The sequence below is a fragment of the Primulina tabacum genome, chromosome 12 (assembly GCF_025594145.1).
Source record: "Primulina tabacum isolate GXHZ01 chromosome 12, ASM2559414v2, whole genome shotgun sequence".
In the NCBI taxonomy this organism is placed as follows: domain Eukaryota; kingdom Viridiplantae; phylum Streptophyta; class Magnoliopsida; order Lamiales; family Gesneriaceae; genus Primulina; species Primulina tabacum.
Window position 1 is genome coordinate 35,882,788 of NC_134561.1, and position 16,358 is coordinate 35,899,145.

The window sequence follows — 16,358 nt, forward strand, 5'->3', positions numbered from 1 at the left end:
TTCAACAAGTGCTTTAAATGGGTCAAATGACACATCTCCTTTTATTTCAGAACCAGCGTCAACAAAAAAAACCAAGACTTGAAAATGAAACTCTTAATGAACCACTTCCGAGTATCACTTGGCAATATGTTTCTGATCCTGGAATTCGCATCCCAATATTGCAGTATCTCATTGAGCTACAAGATAAGGTAAGAAGAGTATAATTGATAAAGGCCGATTCAGCGTATATATGATTATCATTTTGCTGAATGTGAAGGTCAAAAGCGTATATTCCAATTTTCTTGGTTTCAGAAATATCCATGGCTTGAATTTTCTATTGAGAAGCAAATTGCATTTTGTTTCCCTTGTTATGTCTTTAACACTAATTCAGCACAATTCGACACATTAACTGTCAAGGGATTTAAAAATTGAAAAAGAGTTAATTGTAAAAATTGTTCATTCAAGAGACATGAAGGATATGGGAATTCAAGACATAGTTTTGCTATGAGAAAATGGGGAGACTTGAAAAATTTTGATCAACATATTGATAGAAGATTAGAAAAACAATCTTCTGAGCAAATTGAGCGAAATCGTTTGCACTTAAAGGTGTCCATAGAAAGTGTAAAATTTCTTGCAATGCAAGGTTGTGCTTTTCGGGGTCATGATGAATCAGTTGACTCTAAAAACCATAGAAATTATATAGAATTGATCAATTTGTTGGGAAGAATGAATCTAGAAATTGAAAGTATTCTAGAAAAATCAGCTAAAAATGCAAAGTACACATCAGCGGAAACTCAAAGAAAGATTTTGAAAATTATTGCTGGTATTGTGAGATGAAATTCGTGAAGAAATTGGAGAAAGCAAGTTTTGTATCCTAGTTGATGAAGCAATTGATGAGTCAAATAAAGAACAAATGGCTATCATTTTAAGATATGTTGATCGGGATGGGTTCATTAGAGAATGATTTTTTGAAGTTGTCCACGTTGAAGATACAAGTGCATTAACTTTGAAAAAAGAAATATGCAATGTATTCAACCATTACAATTTGTTGATTGAAAATTTAAGAGGGCAAGGCTATGATGGCGCAAGTAACATGCGTGGGGAATGGAATGGATTCCAAGCATTATTTCTTAAAGATTCTCCACATGCTTATTATATTCATTGTTTTGCTCATAGACTACAACTTGCTTTAATTGCAGTTTCTAAAGAGGTGCATGATGTGTGGCGTTTCTTTTCAACATTAGCTTCAGCTATTAATTTTGTTGGTTCATCTGCTAAACGTCATTTTCAATTGAAATCTATCCGAAAAGATGAAATTAATGATTTGATAGAATCGGGAGAAATTGACACTGGTACTGGAGCTAATCAAGATTGTTCTTTGATACGAGCTGGAGCTACTCGTTGGAGTTCACATTTCAACTCTGTTAGGAGATTCATTGGTTTGTTTGGTTCAATGAGTATACTTCTTCAAGATCTTGTTGACAAAGGTCTCAATAATAACATTCGAGGAGAGGCTAAAGGTTTGTACTTGGATATAAAATCATTTGACTTTGTATTTGTGTTGTTTTTTATGGATGAAGTTCTGGGAATATCAGAAAAGTAGTGTCAGAAATTACAGAAGAATGACATAGATATTTTGAATGCTATGAATTTAGTTTCTATGACTAGAATAAATCTTCAGTAGATCCGAGATGGTAGATGGGAATAATTTTTTTGGAGTGTGACTAAGTTTTGTGAAAGTAATGATATTGAGGTACCGGATTTTGATGATTGCTACACGTGAGGTACAAAGCGTTCTTGTCAGCTGAAAAATAATACAACAGTCCATGATCACTATCATTTTGAAATATTCAACACAGTAATAAATTTTCAGTTGATGGTATTGAACGAGAGATTTCCAGAGAGCACAATGGAAATTCTTACGCTTAGTAATGTTTTGAGTCTCGTTGATGGATTCAGATCATTTTCTCTATGTGACATTTGTTCTCTTGTTGATAAGTTTACTACCGTGATTTCAGTCAAGAAGAAAGAGAAGATTTGATGAGAGAATTAGATCATTATAAGTTTGATGTACCGCGTCATGCGCAGTTTCAGAATCTTGATTCTTTGCATCATTTGTGCCAAACATTGGCCAGAACAACGAAGTCGGCTATCTATCATTTGATTGATAGGTTGGTTCGATTGGTTTTGACTCTTCCAGTTTCTACAGCAACTACAGAGCGAGCTTTTTCAGGGATGAAACTCATTAAGACGCCACTTCGTAATAAAATGGAAAATGACCTTTTGGCCAATACCATTGTTGTTTATATAGAGAGGGATATTGCTCTGGCTATTGATACAGAATTTATCATAAACAAGTTTGATGTATTGAAAAATCGCAAAATTCGGTTTAAATAAGAATTCGGTATGTTCCTTTAACTTCTTTCTTATTTTTATTATATGAAGTTCAAATTAATATTTAAAAATATTCTGCCCACCGGAAAAAATAATTCTGGTTACGCCACTGGACTCACATAATTTTTTATATATATTATATTATAATATTATAAATGATGAAACTAAACCACAAATAATGTCATGTTATGTTTTACAAAATGAGTATATTACTTGAAATCTAAAAAAAACCCTATAGAAAGCAATAAAAATTTCCCTCTTTCTATTTGGATTAATTATCAAAAATCTAATTAAAATCACCTGCAAAGTTATTGATCTTAATAAAATTTCCAAATTTTTTGTACAAAAATTATTTTTCAATAAGAAATAATTTACTCAAAAAAATTAATTTATACACAACTTATTCACAGATTACTGGTTTTAAATTTTAACTTAAAAAAACCCATGGTTCTTAATAAATATGTGGTCCGATCAATCATCAATGTGAAATTTTTCGAGGTTCGTTGGTCTTCTTTCTAATAAAAGGTTTTGTCATAGTAGACAACTCAAAATTTAATACGAGGCCGACGACTATTTTTAAGTTTGGAACGAGATCTCGGGTTCTCTCAATTGACGTAAAATGAAATATTCATTATAAATTTTAGTTGAGAAAATCATATATACATTATTCGATGACATTTAAACTCACATATGAAACATGATAATTGATAAAAGAGTCAATCTCCCACAAAATTCAATCTCGATAGTGCAACCTTAGATCGTGTCGATTCATATCTAAGACTATGCTATAAAATTTATAGTGACTGATTGCCAAAAAAAAAGTTGACTTATGTCGAAAGCGAAAATGTGATGAATCTTTAATGAAACAAACATCTCTCTCTTTCGAAGAGTTTACATAATGTATGTATCAATTGATGTATCATTATCTGTTACATTAGCACTTAATCGTCATGTGTTAAGTTATTATTAGTATGGTAGTTTTTTAAATACATTAAAGTCAAAAATTATGTGAGACGGATCTCTTATTTGGTTCATTCGTGAAAAAAATATTACTTTTTATGCTAAGAGTATTATTTTTATTGTGAATATCGGTAGGATTGACCCGTCTCACAGATAAAGATTCGTGAGACCGTCTCACAAGAGACCTACGCTACATCAAGTTAGACATGTGACAATCATAGTTAGATATAATTAAAAAAAATAGTATATGAATTGTTGCATAAATTTTTTTCAAATGGTGTGGTGGGGAATTATTGCTCAAAGTCAAAGATGCACATAGAATGATGAGTGAGTTTATTTATATTGGCTTCCCTTTTTTTCTATTTTGTTGACCAATTTAATGAGAATTGAAAAAATTGAATCATTCCATGTGCATGCTGGACATTCTTCTATAGATTAGGCAATCTTATGATATCATATGATATTTTGATATCAACTAAGATCAAACCAAACCGACTCAAACCGAACCGAACGGAACGGAACGGAAGATGCCAATAATTCTATGGCATTTGAGGAAGGCTTGTCTTGTTGGTTGGTTTACTTTCAAATTGTTGGTAAGAGAACACACACAAAAATTTTGTGCTCAAAAGAATTTTACCTTCTGCATTTGCATAAAGATTGTATTTAATTGGGAAATTATTACAACGTCTTTTTCTGACATCATATATCATTCTTTAATATTTGCTTATTGGCCACAAGGTATCAGTGCGTTTTCAACACGTAATAAGAAATCAGACTATTAATTTCAAATTTATTGCCTTCCTCCCCCACTTTTTTCTGTATCTGCACAATCATTTATTATTGATATATATTTTTCTTGATATTTTGAAAAGTATATTGGCCTTAATTTCCCCATCACAGGTTTTCGAAGTCAAAACTTATTTAAAAGAGTGTCTCGAGTCTGATACATCGTCTCGAGTTTGAGAGAGATCGTGGTAGAAGGAAGAAAGAAAGGCGTGTTGAGAGTTTGTTATTTTCTTTTCAATGTTACATCCGGTGGAGAGGATTTAAAAAAAAAAACCCGGATATTATATGATCTAATAATGTTGAGATACGATAGACGATAGACTAAAGTTATTCGAGCATAAAAGGACCATAATTTAAAAAAAAACACCAAGAACTATGTCCTAATCAAGGTTAGGAATCCGTTAGAACACGTTAACTCATCAATCGGTGATAACAACGTTTGGAGTTGCAATGCTATTCAATTTGTTCTCATTAGTTTAGTTTGAGAACTACGTTTTGGTTTGGAGTCAAATTAAGGTAGCTATATGGAATATGCTCAACTCTTGCCATCGAGATTGGTTTAATAGAACATGAGATCAAAATCAAGGCGCTCGGTCTCGATTTAACGAGCAAAAAAACTTAATATTAATGACCAAGGAAAAACGACGACTCGATTCGTGAGAACATCTAACAGTAAACCGTCCGTTTTGGTTTCGAAATCGAAACAAAAACAGGAAAATAATGTCAAAATTCTTATGATTGAGAGAGAGTTCCGCAAGTCCTAAGTTATACTCTTCAAATGTCTTACTCCTACTGCCTTATAATTGAACATTTTGAATGTACGTATATATGATTGATACTTGTACAAATGATTAACAATAACCACTCAAGATTTAGCTTGTCCACATGTAATTAATCATATGTAATATATATCTTATCGAACTTCGGTAACAACTTGTGTCAATCATTTTTCAACTGTCAGTACGGTAAAATAAGATAAGGTATTATGGTGATAGAACAAGAAGCTGGAGAAGAGCAAGGGAAGATTGCAAATGAAGATTTCTATTACAGAAACTTATCTGATACATCAGCAGCAATTAATCTCTCTTTCTTTTAGTTTTTTTGTGGGGTTGGGGGTAAGTTAACTAATCTTCAGAATCTGAATATAGAGACAGAAAGAGCAGAAAACATGAAGGAAAAAAAGGAAAAAAAAATTATATATAATATATATATATATATATATATATATATATATAAAAGACAGAATCAGCTTGCGGATTCAGAGATGCTGTTTAATGCTGGTTGCCATGTTCTGTGTCTTGATGCAGCATTTACGGATGTGTTGTTTCTTGATTTTTGCCTGCCATGGTTCACCTGCTATAAATAAAACCACACAAAGAAAAAAGACACATTTTTTTAGAAATAAAATAAAATTGTTTGAGTTGGGACAGATAATTATTGGAAATATGGATCTGTTCATGTATTTCTTCTGTTCTAAAACAATAATTTATATCTCAAAAATTATTCAAATTTTGAAAACTGATGGCAAAAAAGGTGTGTGGAAAAAGATAAAATTTTTACTCATTAAAACAATAGTTTCTGCCTTAAATTAAATCCCAGATCAATTATTTAGTAGCAGAAAGACTTGATGGAAGATTTCAAGATCTCTAGATCTAAATCCAACCACAAATTAGCACAGAATAAAGGTAAAAAAAATATTCCCAATTATTATTATTCTTTTAAACAAGAAACACAGAGGATCTTAACAGTACAATTATTTAATTAATCAATCTCCAAACTTTATTGTAGATTATTAAATTAAAAGAAAATAAAGAAAAGAATAACCTGCTTTGTCTTCTCCACATCAATTCTCCGAACAACTGTATCAAAATCTGAACTCTGTTTCCCTGTAATCTTCTGCTGCTGATCCTGTTTCATCTTGGCTAGCTTCTTGGCTCCCAACCCTTTCATCACCTCTGCCAAAAAGATTGCAAAAAATTCATCAACAAAAACTCGGAAACCAAGAAAACAGAACAAGAATCGAATTCATTTCCTTCCTGGCAAAAAAAAAAAAACAAGATTCTTAGTGAAAATGGTAGAAACCTTGGGTGGTGACGAGTCGGTACACATGGCCGAGAACCAGAGTATCCGTCGGCCGGAGGAGCTTAATCCGCGTGACACGAAGTGGGACGTTGCTGTTGCTCGCTCTACTTGCGTAGTCCTTTACAGAACCTGCCGCCAGTGAACCGGCCGCGGCGGCGGAGGAATACAAGGTGGTGGCGAGGAGGATAGCGACGTAATGACCAGGATTCATCTTCATGATTTCGCCGACCGTGACAGGATTGAAGAGGTGATCCACTTTGCCGGAAGGGTGCTGGATTACCAGAGTGGCATTATCTATGGCTTGGCAGTTTCCCATCTGCAAATTTGTTCGGATTTGCGTGTGTGTGTGGAAGAAGATGGAGAGGAATATGAAGGAGACGAAGGATTTATTCGGAGGAATGTGGTGTGGGAGTAATAGATACAGGTCCACACCCAATGTGGTGAGCTATTCTTGGGTATGATGTCATAACTCCAATTACTTACGACATCCTACTCTGGTCCGGAGTAAGAGAGAAATATAAAAACATGTAACGGTAAAAATTTGTGTGAGACGATTTCATGGGTTGTATTTTGTGAGAGAGATCTTTTATTTGGGTAATCCATGAAAAAATATTACTTTTAATACTAAGAGTGTTATTTTTTATTATGAATATCGGTAGAGTTGACTCATCTCACATATAAAAATTCGTGAGACCATCTCACAAAAGACCTACTCTTATATAATAATGATTTGTCTCGATAGAACGATCGAAACGTTATGTTTTGAAAAACGGTTTAAAATATTTGAATTGTATTATTATTATCAATTATAGATTTTGATATAACGACAAACATTTAGTTCTATAAATGTATAGTGTACACACATAAACTAATATAAAATGTTACCACGAATCAATTTTGTGAGATAAATATCATACTCGACTCAATTTATAAAAAATATTAATTTTTATATGTTTAAGTAACGTTTTTTACTTTAGGTTGTCCCAAGTTAAATAGGTGAAATGCACGATTTTATTGGTGGGGTTTTAATTTTGAAGTTTTTTTAAAAAAAAATGGATATTAAATTAATTTAAATTGTGGTTTTAATCATTATTGTTTTTAAATAGGCATTATTTAATTTTAAAAGATTTTAAATTTTGAATCGAATTAGATTCGTTCATAAATTGAAATTAAATTAGATCGATTTATAATGCGATTTGATTCGTGTTTAAGCAATGCTTTCGATATTTTTTAAATCATTTTTTTTTAAATTTAAACTGCAACAGAGATATAAAATTACATTTGAATCACAATTAAATTTTTTGATATTATTATATGAGTAGGTCTCTTATGATACGGTCTCACGAATCTTTATCTGTGACAGGTCAATCCTACTGATATTCACAATAAAAAGTAATAATCTTAGCATAAAAAATAATAATTTTTCATGGATGACCCGTATAAGAGATCTGTCTCACAAAATACGACTTGTAAGACCGTCTCACACAAATTTGGCCTTATTTATATTATAATAAATATGACATTAAAAAATTACTTATATAAACTAATGATTTCTTTTGAAATAAAAAAACCTATTAAGAATCTCATAGTAAGTGACTTTTGATTTGATCTTACTTCTTCACAAAATGATAAAAGAGCATGCGTCCCACGAATCTATATTTATGAGATAAGTCGATTTGATTCATATTTGAGATAATAAGTAATATTTTTTACTTAAAAAAATAACATTTTTTCATAACTTAAATCAAATAATGTATCAATCTCATAAAATTGTTTAGTAGCGTTGTCACTATTTTTTTCGGCTAAAATTACCAATGAAATATTTTATTTTTATTTATTTTTTTGTTTTGATTTCTTGGAAATATATACATATATATATATATATATATATATATATATGAAAATAAATATTATCGTATTTTAGTCATTTTTACTAGACATTTTTTTCTTTTAATAATAGCATGATACATAGAGTGTTTATGATTTAAAATATTAAATTGCTAATGTATAATAAACTCTCGAGTTAGTAGTTCCTCGATAAATATCTCAAAGAACTAATGTAATTGACTGATAATAAAATATGACCAATTTATCATATTTTGCCTAGTTCTTTAGATCTAGATAATACGAAGTGATGAAGTTAATGCCAGATAAAAAAGATTTTGATTATAGTTTTTCATACGATAGCCCGGGATGAGGGGGCACTTGTGGTATTTCGGCAAAGGCCAACTTGATCCTCTTCCCCGGGATAATAAGATTAGCTTATCTTGACAATGTAAGACCATTATTTATTTATAGATTTTCGGAGATTTTTGCGGGTTTATGTTTCTATAAGTCTAGTTGAATTTATAAGTCTTGATCTGAACATATAAATTGGGTCATAACTCATCACAAATATAGAAATCTTCTTTAGGATTATTAAATCAAAAATGAAACTTTGGGATCAAATTAAATTATTTTAGGGGCCCAAAACAATTACTCGTGCAAATCTAGAGCATGCACAGGTTCCACAAACTAAAAGCAATGATTGATTGTCGCCTGTGAAGTTTTCGTCACTCATTTTTTCGCCTTTTTTTTGCCACGTTAGTTATCATCATCATCTTTTATTTTTTTTTTAAAAAAACTAAATTATACAGAGATATATAATCGCACTATACACCCACGATTAATCGTTTTTTGCGTTTTTCTCCCATCGAAACTATGACCATTTTTTTGACCGAGTTAGAACTTATCGTTCGGTATGATTGATAAGATAATTATAAATCTTTAAACTGACAATCTATACACACCAAACATCATACAATAAGTAATGACAAAAACTTGTATGAGACGGTCTCACGGGTCGTATTTTGTGAGACAGATCTCTTATTTGAGTCATACATGAAAAAATATTACTTTTTCTGCTACTTTTTATTGTGAATATCGGTAGAGGTATTACTTTTTATGCTAAGAGTATTACTTTTTATTGTGAATATCGGTAGGGTTGACCCGTCTCACAGATAAAAATTCGCTAGACCGTCTCACAAGAGACTTACTCGTAAGTAATTAAACTATGTAAAATTCTTATATTTATCGAAGCCAGACTAAGAAACTACGAAACTCGTCAAATGAAATACTAATACATCTCTGCATGCAAGTTTTTTCTCGATTCAAAAAGACAAAAGATCTAAATTCTAATATTCGTCACGCGTATAAATTTCAATAATAATACGTCTAGCATGTGCTTGACTATGTAGATGAACTAAAAAATAATAATATTCTCTCGATCGAATATGGGCAAGCTTCGTCCCGTTTCCAGCTTTATCAAACATTCTCGCGACTTTCAAGATTACCATTTTCCAAAAACTAGCAACATTCAAATGCTCTTTCTCTGACTAAATGTTTATTTTGCTTCCCAATGATGCAGCAAAAAGTTACCCCACAATCACTATTTCGCAAAAAACTTTTTTTTATATATTATATACTGATACTTGAGGGATGAGCCCATCCAAATCGAGTCCACGCCGGATCATGGGCCTCGGCTCATTCTTAGCCAAGATAGAAGGCCCATGACAGATCTAGGTATTCTCCTATAAATATCAAGTTTGAGTGTCAAACTCATTCGGATTCACTATATTGTTTTTTCAGCAGCATCCTTAGCTGCTCTCTCCTTATATCCTCAGTCTCTAACTTGAGCATCAGATAGGCTACGTCGGGACACCCTCCTGGCCCCCTTCTAATGATCTTCTTCGTGATTTCAGGCTCAGGACAAATTCGAAGTCTGCGTCTTGACCAGTGTCACTTACTGGAATCTGACCCTAAATTTTAAGTGAGTATATATATATATATATATATATATATATAACTCATTTCTCGAATAATTATTGTTGTAATATATGTGAGTACCATTGAGACGATGTTCACTTTATTGGATTTGATAAAACTATACGTCAAATAGATGAATGTCATCTTAATGATGCTCACATAGATGCTGACAATGAGTGTCCGAGACATATAATATATCTACATGTTAAAAGAAAATAATATACATAAATATGTATCAACTGATGCAAATTATATAAATTATGTGATACCATGGATTAATTTAGATGTCATGCAATTTGGTAATATATATGATCTATTACACCAATTTTTTCATACATATTTGATATTTAGGTTTCATTCAATGTTCTTATTAGTAGTAATTTCAATGTTTTCACTATTTTTTTCCCAATTTTTCTTGACAAGATCAATCGTTCTAACTACAATTTTTTTAAAACTATAATAAGTATTTAAAATTCACTGTTTTGAAAAAATTAAAAACTAACTCAATTTATTTTCAAAATAAAAATTTATATTATGCATGTGTAATTAATATTCATTATACTAGTGTTGATAATATGCCCTTGTTGCATTATTGCATGCAAAAACCGGAAGTACAAATTTGATATAGTATTTTGACCAATTTATTGAAGCAATAATTAGTTATTTCTACTTTATTGTTTTTCTGTGTGAAAAGAATGAAATATAGAGTGGCTAAAAGTCTACACCAAGAAAATCATATGCAATGAATGAAGGATATTGTATCCAAAGAATTTTCCAAGATCCAAGCACCTCGGATTTTTTTTATTTTTTTTTAGTTGCGGGGGATATTTTTTGTTTAACATAAAAGTGCAAAAAACAATAAATTTGTGTGTATCAGATTTTGGTGTTATGTGACGTGTTGTCAACACTATTCACAACATACAGTCGAATGTATTATTTATCACACACACAAATTTTAATAACCAAAATAAGACGGATTAAATAATGTACAAGTGTCTTATATTTGTACAATATCTCTGGACAAAATTATCACTAGAAAACTTATAAATCGTTTACAAAACCCAATAATAGTGACAAGTATAAAAACTATATTCCTTGACAACTCAATGAAATAAATTGCATTTAAAATCAACCAAATAAAATCAAGATGCAAATATTGTGTCGCTTAAAACAGAAACCGCCGAGAACTCTTCAAGCACCACTCCACACTAGTGTTGTCCTTCGAGCGTCTTCAACACGAGTCAGCAAGACAGCAAAGTGATGAATTTATCACCAAAATTCTTCTGCTCAAAAGCATTCATCACTTCGTTTTTCTTCTCTCGCAAAAACCACGTTGTGCCCGTAAAAGCTTTCTGTATATATATGTGAGGCTCATTTACTCTAATGACAATTAATGATCAAACAATAATGATTTGACTTAAATCTGCAGCGGAAAAAAGTTTAAAATACTTTAAAACGGACCTCAGGGCCTAGAAAAATTTCGGCATGACCTCCCCGTAAATAGGACATCCCGAAAAACTCAAGCAGCAATTTATATCAAAATATAATCCCACTAGAATCATTAAAACAAAACCGAAATTAAACAACATATAGCCGCACTGGCCAGAACTAAACAGAAATTAAAACTTACCAAATACTCACCAGATCATCAACATCACAGACACCCAAATACTACTACAGATACACGGGGCATCTCCCCAGCAAATAAACTACAATACAAGACTGAAACAAACCCAAGACATACATATAGACTAACTGGGAGACTCCACTGAACAGAACCAAGCAATCCAACCTCAATCCCGAGCTCCACTAGCGGAACCTCGGCCTGATGCTGCAAAACGACTCGGGAGATCTACCATGGTGCCCAATAGCAACCACAGTAGCCCCCCAGTAAACAACTGAGGTTAGGATTCTGGTATGAAACAGTTCAACAATAACATAAATCATGCATAATCATATAATGAAACGTGATATGCAATGCATGAAAGGCTCAACGAATAACTGGGATAACAGGAGCCAACAAACGGTACGATAACAACTGGAATAATGCTCGAGCAACAACACAGGGGAGCTACATCGTCATGCAACTATACCGCCCTGCCAAGTATGCGAAGTATGCCAAGCTGTGCTGAATAACACCCCTTATTCGGCCTCCATACAGCTGATACGCTATAACGGGATGACATAACAAAACGAACTAGATGACACAATCCAAGCGCTCACCTCAAAAGGCTGCACTAACCACGGGATTGTTCAATCACATCTACGGTCTCATGTGTATAGGCCTATCAGCCACACAATGATCCCGAGATAAACAACAGTGACAGATAACAACGGATATCAACAATGGGCTAACAAGAACGATAGGCTCAACATGAATGTATAATTCTATGTCCGATGCTAAATGCCAATAATATGTCATAATAATAAACATAGATCACAACGAAGGCATTTAACAATTTACAACAGTCAACAAATCATAAACACGATCCATGTAACACAGAATGACAATTAAACATAATTTATGTTTTACCATCGTATATTACCGAGCTATAACATACCTATCCCGACTGATAACGACAACAAGCTTAACTTTGATCTCATCGGCCTAACAATAAGATAATATAACAAGTCAAGTAAATTTCCAATTCAATGACAATATTTCAAAATTTCAGCTTGTATCTATGCTAAGTTTTAAGATCAAAACTTAACCAAAACTTAACCAAAATATATTTATCATACATGGTTGGAATCCTAACTCAAAAACCTATATTTCATCGGAAGATGTCAACAAGAAATTCAATCATCTTGACACAGATAAACACCCACAACCAGAAATCTAGAAAAATGAATTCTGTTACAGTTTCAGATTCGGCACCTATGACCGTAAAATTCATATCTAATTCATTATTGACCCAAATCAATATCCGTCAAATGGAAATGAAAGACAACTTAAATATCTAAGTTTTTTTAGAAGAAACCAATTCCAGAATCTGAGTAGATTAATGCCAGAATTAACAAGAACACGCTGCTACTCACACATTTTGCGGACAGAACTCTAATACTGCGTAGTTTCAGTAAAACAAGCATAACTCTCTCAATTCTTAATGGAATTTAACGAATCTTATATCATTATGAAGACAACGCATAGCTCTACAACTCTTATTTGAATCACAAGTCCAGAATCCGAGCGCTTAATTGACAAAAACTCGAATTACAATAGGTGTTGTACACAGCTCCAACACAGAATTCCATTTTGACACGTTTTGGTAGAAAAATCATATCAAATCCGTTTCTTGTCCAAATTCAATGATTCCAGCGGCTATGAACAACTAACATAAAGCACTACAAAGTTTATTTAGATCTTTTCTACAAATTCAAGCTACAAAAATTGCAGCAACCCAAAAACTCTCACCCAAAAATCGGAAGAATTCTTGCAGAAACAGAGCATCGGAACAGCAGCTTTGATCTACCCAAGTCCTTGCTCAAACATCACGATTTCTGACTTAAAACGAAGCTTAGGATGTTAGGAAGACACCCCTTCAGACCGATCGAGATTTCGACGTCGGACGGAGGAGATATCGCGATTTTCCCGCAGCCGCTACACAAGTGACGTGAATGGAGTTTGGGGGAAAGCTTCTTTCTTCTTATTTCCTTTACTCTCGATTCTTCCTTCTTTTATTTGGTAAGTTGTGTGTGTGTGTGTGTGTGTGTCTATATATATCTTGTGTGTTTGGTTACTAAAATAGTAACTCAAGCCCATTTATCCCGGTCTGTATTTATTTTGCTCTCGTGTGTTATTTAAACTCTATATATATTTTATATCGTTAAATTCTCCGATATTCTAAAATATATATTTTTAACACACTTCTTGAATTTATTTGGCATAAATAATTATTTTAATTTACAACTCAATAATTATTCTAATTATGCCAAATTACCGGATAATTAATTATAGGGCCTTACAATATATCATTTATTTGACATGGCCTTTATTCCATAAAAGAGTCCTACAATATATAGAAACAAGAATTTTGTTTGGAATAAAATCATTTTAATCAATGATAACATATTTAGTGATAAATACCAAAGTAGAACGAATTCTATAACATCTAGAGATAAAATAAATCAAATCTCATAGTCTAAAAAGACAAAACTATAAATTTATATTATCAATATAGTATAATTAACGAATAACGTATTTCTTTCGAATTGAATTTCGAACTCGAAACCTTGTCTCGGAATATTTAGATGAGCTACATTAACCTACAAGTCATCGGCCTTGCACCTTGGATTTTGACGTCAATAGACAGACGTTTAAAAAAAATCCAGCGTCGTAGATTGTAAGTAAATAAGGGAATATATAAAAAGTTATGAATTTATCTTCAAATATAATATTTTCTATGAGACGGTCTCGCAGATCTATATGCATAAAACGGGTTAATTCGATTTATTCGTGCAGTGAAAAACAATATTTTTAACATAGAAATTAACATTTTCATGAGTCTGGTCGGATTGGAGATCTATTTTAAACAAATTGAGTTGTGAGACATTCTTACATAAGTTTTTGTTATCTTCAAAATGAGTTACCAAGAAGTTTATACACCAGAAAAGGATTGAATTCAATCGATTAAAATGTTTTGAATTTTTTTTTATGAAAAAATTCAAACTCATAATTATTTTTCACAAGTTCTTGGATTCAATCGATTAGTATTATTTTATCATGATAAGTTTGAATCAGTTATCCCAGTCAAATTCACCAATAATTTAATGGTACGGCCTATTGTACTTCTGTCTGATAGCAAACTCGATGAGACTAAATGGTGCGCTTGTTTAATTCAAGAATCTCTTTAGTCAAGATAATTTACTGTTCCAATTATACAGAAAAAGTAACTTTTCAAATATAAATAAATTTTGTGGACCAACTAATTTGATTTTCCAAAACGTTTGAATCTAAAAATTATTTTTTAAAATCTACTCCAACTCCAACCATTAAACACTGATATAATCAAAAGTAAATGATAAATAAATCATAATTTTATTTGTGTTCAGTTTTTGTGAGAAGAAAAAATTTATGCATCCTACCCATGTGGGGCATTGTCCCCATGATAGGATGGATGACCAAGATTTGCCCATGCATATATATGACCCACTTTTTTTTGAAATTGTATATGTGGCAAGATCTTACCCGTTGAAATGAAGTGAGGGTAGTGCCCACATAGGTAGGATCTCATCAACCCAGATTCACACTAAATATGTTTATGTATTTTCTGGACCCATTATGTTTTCTCGGATAAAATCTGGTAAAAATATTGAAATTATGGTATTAATATATGATATTTGAATATCAAGTGTTTAAGATCTAATGTTAATATATGATTTTTGAGTATTTAAACTTGTATAACAAATATTGATATTAATGACATCTTTTTTCGGATGAAAATCGATGAGATTTGTTGGATACAATAATTGTCTCTGCTTGGTAGAGCGATCGAACCGTGGTGCTTGAGCTGTTGTGCGCTTTAAAAGATTTGAGTTACACGAATACCACTAGTTATAGGTTTTGGTAAAACGACAAGCGTTCGGTCATAGAAAGATAAACATTCTTGAAAGCACAAAATAATCAATCAATTTAGTTAGATAAATGAAGAGAACTCCTTCATTACTTTCAGACAATGTATCGTGTGAAAACTTATTTGCGGTGACTTATGCACACAAAATACTCCATAAATTTGGATTTTGGACAACGATTGACAACTTAGCCGCCAACACATGTTTTGTATAAAAAATAATAATAAAATAAAAAGACGTGATCCGATTTTTCAAAAACAAAATTTGTGAGACTGTCTCGATTGATCAATTTTGTAAGACATATATTCTATTAGGGTCACTCATGAAAAAATATTACTTTTTATGTCAAAAATTTAAATTTTTATTGTAAATATGGAAAATTTGAGCCGTCTCACAAATAAAGATCCATGAAACTTTCTCACAAAAGAGATACTCTTTTTCGAAACACTCACTAGAATTTCATGTATATAATAATATATGTAAATGTTGCATTTATATGGATTGATTCAAGTGAAACTACTTACCATAATTCAAAAACTATATTAATCGTCGGTGGCAAAAACTTGTGTGAGACGGTGTCACGAATCGTATTTTGTGAGACATATCTCTTATTTGTGTCATCCACGAAAAATTATTACTTTTTATGCTAAGAATATTACTTTTTATTGTGAATATCGCTAGGGTTGACTCGTCTCACAGATAAAGATTCGTGATGCCGTCTCACGAGAGACCTACTCATCGTCTATATACATGTTTAAAATAACGATAGCGAGCTTAAAATT

The 16,358-nt window shown here is 32.0% G+C and overlaps 1 protein-coding gene across 2 annotated transcripts; it reads right to left on the reverse strand.

The window, feature by feature from the left end:
* Nucleotides 1–5,139: 5,139 nt before the first annotated feature.
* Nucleotides 5,140–6,686, reverse strand: LOC142521292 (uncharacterized). Of its 2 annotated transcripts, none has more exons than XM_075624515.1 (3): nucleotides 6,202–6,686; nucleotides 5,944–6,074; nucleotides 5,140–5,475 (listed from the first exon to the last, which is right to left on the reverse strand). In XM_075624515.1, the coding sequence occupies exons 1-3, from the start codon at nucleotides 6,515–6,517 to the stop codon at nucleotides 5,365–5,367; spliced, it is 558 nt and encodes a 185-aa protein (XP_075480630.1). In that variant the 5' UTR covers nucleotides 6,518–6,686; the 3' UTR covers nucleotides 5,140–5,364. The 2 variants fall into 2 exon arrangements, with proteins under 2 accessions (XP_075480630.1, XP_075480631.1); XM_075624516.1 differs by having other exon boundaries at nucleotides 5,140–5,472; nucleotides 6,202–6,682.
* Between the last annotated feature and the right edge of the window lie 9,672 nt (nucleotides 6,687–16,358).

Bases quoted from the DNA above. Each gene is read 5' to 3' on its own strand.
- LOC142521292 (XM_075624515.1), bottom strand. From the start codon at position 6,517: ATGGGAAACTGCCAAGCCATAGATAATGCCACTCTGGTAATCCAGCAC. The intron at 6,075-6,201 runs GTTTCTACCATT...TCTTTTTGGCAG, and splicing joins CCGACTCGTCACCACCCAAG to AGGTGATGAAAGGGTTGGGA. The intron at 5,476-5,943 runs GTTATTCTTTTC...TTTTATTTATAG, and splicing joins ATGTGGAGAAGACAAAGCAG to CAGGTGAACCATGGCAGGCA.